Source organism: Alligator sinensis, unplaced genomic scaffold, assembly GCF_000455745.1.
Source record: "Alligator sinensis unplaced genomic scaffold, ASM45574v1 scaffold424_1, whole genome shotgun sequence".
Classification (NCBI taxonomy): domain Eukaryota; kingdom Metazoa; phylum Chordata; order Crocodylia; family Alligatoridae; genus Alligator; species Alligator sinensis.
This window is the reverse complement of record NW_005842113.1, coordinates 1,494,672-1,501,818: the sequence shown is the minus strand read 5'-3', so window position 1 is coordinate 1,501,818 and position 7,147 is coordinate 1,494,672. Positions and strand designations below refer to the sequence as shown.

Below are 7,147 nucleotides of genomic sequence, written 5' to 3'. Positions count from 1 at the left end.
GATCGGCACATGGAGAGCTGGCCCTGGGAACAGCTCGCGGCCACTTCAGCTCACCTCACGCGCAGGTTGATGCATGGAAAACCACTTTGGAAGCAGCTCGCAGCTGCTCACATTAGCCCCAGCCCGAGTGACCAGAGCCCCACAGTGTGGCTCCACTTGTAACTAAAAGAGGCCCAGGTGTGGCTCCACTTGTAACTAAAAGAGCCCCAGTGCCCAGAGCATGGCCTGGGAAAGGGAAGAACCCCCAGTGTGAGACTGGGGAGTTGGAGCCTGCAAGGGCTTGGCTCCCACGAGAGAGAGCGAGCCCTGGGTGCCCAGTGCAGGGCACCAGGCTGTTGAGGAGAGCTGAAGGCGCCGTTGGGGAGAGGCTCTTATGAGATTGGCCACCAGGGGACGAGCCTTGACTTCTCCAGAGAGGAAGCATGAGTTACTGGGGAAGCGGGCCCCGCAGGGGAGGCTGACATGGGTGAGGAGGGTCTGCCACCTCCACCCTCTATTGCGGGAGGGGTGTGTCCACATCCCAGGGCCCAAAAGGGGAGGTGCTGAGTGCACTCCCTATATTGAGGTTGTCATGTCAAGGGCTGTATAGCTAGGGATATTCTTTAAGGGGGTTTATATGATATGATTTATATGTTTTAATGTCTCAATGTGTATATTATTGGCATTGTTATTTGTGAAGGTTTAAAGAAATACTATGGTTATGTTACTTGGGTTATATAGGTTAATATCCCTATGTGTTAATTGTGTTGTATAGGTTGTAAGTTATTTGGTTCATATTTGGCATTATATGTGAATTGTGATATATTATATATAGTATTATATGTTAAGCCTTGTAAAAATTCTGTTTTATATTAAGTGTCTGTATTTATTCTTGTAATAAAGTGTACATAGTTAAGTATTTGGTTTTTGCCTAGCTCTACAGAGAGGGGAAGAAGCTGCTCTAGTAGCTGACCCCTTCCTCAGCACCCTGCCTGACCACCACCACTGTCATCAGAGGACAGGACACCCCCCCAGGTGTACCCAGGCTACACTTACAACAACAACCAGAGTACTCCACACAGACAAGATGGTCCAACATTGGGGGGGTGGGGTGGGGTGGAGAATGACGGAGGGGACAGACCAGTGAGGTGAAGCACCACTGGCTTCGCCCCATCCCTCCCCTCAACCCTGCTCCTTGGAGGCAGCACAGCACTGGCGTTGCCCCCCTGCACTCCGTCCCCACCATCATTCTTGATGGGCAATTTGCTAGTCATTGCTATAAACTGTACCATGCACCCAGTATACTATTTGACAGCACCATGTTTAAGACCTAGTACTGCAAAGCATTCTCAGTAGAAAACAAACCTGAAAAGGACTGGCAAAATTAGATGCAGAGATCTCCAAAATGCTTAACCTGACCATTAGCACTGGATTAGGACTAGTAATGCAGTCCTGCTATACAAGCAAAAAAACCCTCAAGATGTTACCCTTTTATATATGATGGGTGATTTTTTTCAATGCAAAAAGTGCTTTGAAGTGCTTACTCAAGGCAGCTGAAGGTTGTCTTATTATTTTAACATTACATCTTCTGTGCATCTAACATTACATCCTTTCCGCTACAAACTGCCATTTCATACAAATAATTTAGAATGTCAATCCATACAAACTTTGTATCAGAAAGAAACTGCTTTTCAAACTGCATACTGACCACAGTGCTGATAACATCTGGTGTAGCAATTTGGATTTATACTGCAGCACTTTTCATCACGTTTTACTGCATCAGCTTTATTATTGAGAATGCCATTAACTTAAACCAATATTAAAGATGAAGGGCAATTGTTCTTAGCAGCAAAATTAAGGAATTCTGCATTAGAATCCTGCAATAGGATGAGATACAGAAAAGAGGATGCAACACCTTCACATATCTTGGCAGATTCTTTAGTTAGAAAAACCTTACACCTCAAACCTTGCATAAAACGTGCAAAGTACAGCATTATGCAATTAAAAACAGGATTTATCACATAGCAATTAGTCAAGCTTTTTTATCAAATATGATATAATAAACCCTAGAGAAAGGGCTTATGGATCAAGTAATGATTAAAATGAAAATAATAACTGGCGTATAAACCAAAAAGACACATTTAGCAATTATTCACAGCTTTCATACTTTTGATAGCAGAACACTCCTTTACATAACAAGTTTTTATTTGTCACTTTCTTTCTAAAGTTAATCCTGAGATCAAAATAAAAATAGGATATTGTTTCTAATATTTATGTACAATATGAAATAAATAAAATTATGGTTGATAATCTTACTAATTAGAACCATCACACAGTTCAAACAAACAGATCAGGAAACTGACAAGAGAAAGTAGTGGAATGAGAAAATATTTGCTGGACTAGAGAGGAACAAGGTAAAAAGTAGAAAGAAACTGTAGATGAAAGAAAAAAAAAATGTGATCACCACAAGGAAAAGGTGTTTTGCATTAAAATGGGACAAAAACTGTGGAGATTAAGTGAAGGAAAAGTTTTTGACAAGGGTGTCAGTGTTGCAGAATAAGGGAAATTATCAAATGCAGTACAGGTTTTAAATCTGCAGAAATGACTGCAAAATTAATATTGATCAGAAAACAGAGAAAGAACTTTTTTTGTTTATATTACAAGAATGCTTATCAGCACCCTCAAGACACTGCTGTATTAGAGGATGTAAAACCCATGGGAAGGAGATTCCCCAATCTGAAGACTTTACAATCAAGATTAACAACAAAGTATATGAAAACAGTTAGTGGGGAAGGAAACTAAAAATGAGGTTACAACTCTAAGAACATGTTCTCATAAAGGCTAACTCCATCAAAAACGAAGATTTCCCAGCTACCCTAGTATTTATCAAATGGCAGTGTCTTGACATTATGAGGAAATGCCTCATTCCTTCCCCCTTGTGGAAGCAGGACAACAATGAATGCCTGCAAGGTGACTTCTACGGGGAACCCCTGGTAGCATGTGCACAAACACCTCTGAACTGTGGCAACTGTGAACCAGTTCCCATCCAGTGACATTCTTGAAATGGTTTGTTATGTGCATGTCCATGCCCTTAGGGTGCAGACACGTGTTAATTGGGAGAGGCAGTTAGTCATATTAGTCTTAAATCAGGCAGAAAGCAAGGAAGATGCAGTTAAAACAATTTAAATTAGGAACAGGCAATTATTCTGGCTTGAGGGCCACTTACCGAGTTTTGGTGAGCTGTCAAGGGCCAAAAGGGTAGCCCCACCCCTCAACAAGTGCCCCACCCCATGGCCATTATCTTGGGACCAGAAGTACTACCCCTAACCCCCTGACCTTTGCCACCAGAAGTCCCTCCCCTTGTGCCACAGGTATTCCTTTTGGAGAGGACTGCAATCTTGAAACAAAGAAAAAAAACCCCAAACAAATCTTATACTAAAAATCAAACATCTACTATAACTAGGGGTGCACTGATAAAGACTTTCCTGGCTGATACCAACAGCCAATGATTAACCAAACATATTGGCCGATGCTGATTCGATAACCAGTATTTAGTAATAGTGCAAGGCATTTTACACTACTGACATAAATAAACCTTTTTTACATTTGTTTTGCATTTATAACACACACACCTCCTGCCTGCTTTGGCCCTTGATGAGGAAGGTGACAACTACCTTATTCCCATGCACGTTGCTCCCTCGCCCATGGCTCCTACTCGCAACCCTGCTCCTCATGCAGCCATCCCAGACAGGCGGAGTGGATCCTTGTGCAGACAGTGGTGCTGGGTGGGTCTGAAGCCCCAGAGCATGCTGCTGCTTCAGCAGTGGGTTCCGCGCAGCCAAGCTCTCACAACCGCCAAGAAGCTGCTTTTGCAAAGGTGCCTAGTGCCCAGTGGAGGCAGTGCCTTACCCTGCCCGCACGCAGCCCAACATCTCTGCAGCAGTGCCAGCGCTCAGGCCCCTGCTGCACATTACCATGGCAGCAGCAGAAGCCGGTAATGGTCCCTTTATTACTGAGCACGGTGTCCTATGACTGCTCCCCAGCGTCCCTCCCCCTCCCACTGCTTGCCAGGATCTGTAGTCTGTCATAGGCTCGGGCCAGCAGCAGGGACCGGACTATGCTCACCAGGTTGCTCTGCGTACACAGCCATAATGATCAGCTACAACGACCAAAAAAAGCCAATAACCAATAAACACAAATTTCTCCTTTTATAGGTACCGATCTGACAGTCAACCGATATACCAGCACACCCCTAACCATAACTTATTTTAATTTTATTTTAAAATATATCTTTGTCCTGATTTGTGTGTGTTTGCATAGTGTATCGAGAGGCAATTGCATAACAGCTCAAAATACAGTCTTACTCTTGCATACTGTGTGTAGGGAGTAAGGGGGTTTATATGGGGGTGTTTGGCTGGGGGGTGTGTGCGCAGTGTGGAGGAAGTGGGGGCTGTGGGTGTGTGAGGTTATGGTGGTGGGATGGGGGGGCGGCTCCTTGGAATCCCAAGAGGGTATGGTACAGTGTAGGAGTGTGTATAGGGGTGTGGAAGTGTGCGTGGGGGCTGGGTCCTGGGAGGGTGCGAGTCCCTGGATCTGCACGTGATGGTAGCAAGCAGGGCCAGCCTTACCTGGCCCCATAGCACGCAGCTCCCCATGCTCACACCCCAGTCCCTGGTTGCAGGTGGTGGCAGTGTGGGCCAGCTCCACCCAGCCCCACAGCGCACAGCTGTCTGCGCTCCCGCTCCTTTCCCCCAGCGGGCATCCATGGCCCCAGCCTAGTAGGGCCCTTACCTGCATTTCCAGGCTCACAGGCAAGGAAGCTGGAAACAGCCACAGGGTTGCCAGAAAAAGCCTGTGCCAGGCAGAAGCTTCTTGTCTCTAGCGCCCCCTGGCCTCGAGGCTGGGGCAGGTCAGGCCAGGCTGGGGTGAGGGTGCTTGCTTAGCAACCAGTGCTGCACCTCCTGCATGGAGCCATTGGTTTGGCCCAAGCCCAGGGCTTACTGAGTTGCCTGGCGGGTCGCATTTGGCCTGCAGGCCATATTTTGCCCGCCCCTGATTTAAATGGAGTTTTACACCTGAAGCAGATAAACACAAACCCATTAAATTGGTTTAAAGCTGCCAGGAATGACTTATAAGTGTACCTGAAAAAGTCAAGTACAATTTTGAACCAGTTCGGTTATGTGTGGACACCAAGCATTTTGTAACAGAGGTCTGGTTGATCCCCCAAGCATCCCACACTGCATCACTCCTCATCCCTGTCCCCCATTGCTACAACAGGTCACTCTGGTAAAATGCCTGATCTCTACACTCCCACCCCCATCCCTTTTGTTGGCACTTTTTATCCATGGTTTCCCTTGCTACTTAATCAATAAGCACTACCTTTCCAACAACTAGCTGTGGCCTCACTCCCTAGTCAACCATCATGTGCCCCACTCTGATCACTGGACACCTAAAATCATGGGTCCAAGCACTCCCCAGCCAAGTCAGTGCCCCACTCTGATCACTGGACACCTAAAATCATGGGTCCAAGCACTGCCAAGCCAAGTCAGACAAGTGCAGTGGTCACCTACCTCCTGGGATCCCCAGCAAGGCATAGGTGTAAGTGCTCCCTCCCAACCACCCACTGCAAGCTGGCTCCCAATCAGTGACATTTGGGAACAGTTCAGTTGTGTGTATGTATACCCCAAGTTACCTTCCGGCCCCATCTTCTGACTAACATAAATCTGGGAACGGCAGATTCAGGTGTCTGGCACACCCCAGTAGGGTTGGCCTGGGCCATGCGCACTCACATCACTTGCTCACCTTTGCTGCTGGCTTTTTTGGCTTTGGCTCCTCTTTGGCAGGGGCAGGTTTCTGGAAAGAAACCAATGGTCGTTAGAAACGTGTTACCCATCACACAGCTACTGGGGAGGGAAAAAAGAGCTGGGCCTATACTTACAGCAGACAAGCGGGCAGATCGCCTCTTGGGCTGGAGAGGAAGAGACATACAGATTGTGAACTTCCATCACTGGATGTTTTCAAAAAAAGGCCAATGGATAAGTGCTAGCCAGGGATGACCTAAGCGCAGCTATACCTGGAGCACATTGAGAAAAGCAACAGCAGGGAGCCCAGGACCCAGTCCCTCTCCCACCAGATCATGGGGAGAATGTGAAGAGCTCTGCTGCCTAGAGCAGGTGAATATTGGAGGACTGTGCTCAGCAAAAGCATGAGGCAGAGCTCCACAACCAGCTTAGTTATACGAGCAACTTTAATCGTTAAATTTATGGAAAAGATCCAGAAAGAGGAGTGCTGGCTAGCTAGCTAGAAGCTATGATGTCTGGAATTATGCTAGCCATCCCCAGTCTACAAAACACAACGGAGGATGCTTTTTTCCCCCCTGTTTCTGGAGTTTTGTGGTTGCCAAGTGGGGTTGAGAATGAAAACCTCCATCACCCCTTGCCTGCTGCTACAGGTGACAGCACTTTTTGTTTGTTTGTTTGTTTTTGGCTTTCCTCAAAAGCCTTGACACTGGCTGCAGCCAAGGCTGGGGAGGTTTTGACTGGAGCATGCCAGTGCTCCCGCTGGGACTGAAACACAAGAGGTTTCTAGTTAGACAGGCTTGGCTCCTCTCCCTGCCCAAGGATTATGCCAATAATCCCATAGGGTGTCAGGAACAAACTTTACTGCCTGGCCAGATTGGCACTGCCTTCCTCTACAGCGAGTGGCAGCAGCAGGACACTAACAGCCCAAGCTCCCCCAGCTTTACCTGCCTTCAAGGCTCCTTGGGCAGCTAGCCTTGCAGCAGGGGCTGCCTGCACCCTTTCAGGCCAGGGCTTAAACCCCAATTTAAGTGATGAGCAGGAGCATGCTGAGCTGGATGAGGCTAGAGATCCCTCCCTTCCCTATGAGTGCGTAAGAGGGGAGCAGAGTCGGGACCCCCACCCCCGGGCCCCGCACTCACCTCCTCGCGGACCTCCCCTTCCACCGTGTTCACCTGCAAGCAAACATGAGTGAGCAACGCAGAACGCATGCGCACCTCCCAGGCGTTCTGGACACACACCCCCCTCCCCGCAGAAAGGGAGGGTTCGCGGGCGTGACGTCAGGGCGGGACCACCTCCCGCCCCTTCCCGCCGCCGCATTTGGATTTCGAACGCGGAGCAGCGCGGCGTTCCACCAGCGGCTACAGAAA

At 47.9% G+C, this 7,147-nt stretch overlaps 1 protein-coding gene across 2 annotated transcripts in view; it reads right to left on the bottom strand.

Annotated features, from left to right (window-relative positions):
- HMGN1 (high mobility group nucleosome binding domain 1) overlaps nucleotides 1-7,147 on the bottom strand; it is an 18,563-nt gene that overhangs the window by 10,680 nt on the left and 736 nt on the right. Inside the window, exons 2-4 of one of the 2 annotated variants that reach the window (XM_006024669.3) lie at nucleotides 6,920-6,952; nucleotides 5,918-5,947; nucleotides 5,782-5,832 (exon numbers count right to left, since the gene is read on the bottom strand). In XM_006024669.3, coding sequence (XP_006024731.1) covers nucleotides 5,782-5,832; nucleotides 5,918-5,947; nucleotides 6,920-6,952 — 114 coding nt within the window. Of the gene's footprint in view, nucleotides 1-5,671; nucleotides 5,833-5,917; nucleotides 5,948-6,919; nucleotides 6,953-7,147 lie in introns of those variants that run through there. The other variant, XM_025205361.1, reaches the window with a different exon arrangement.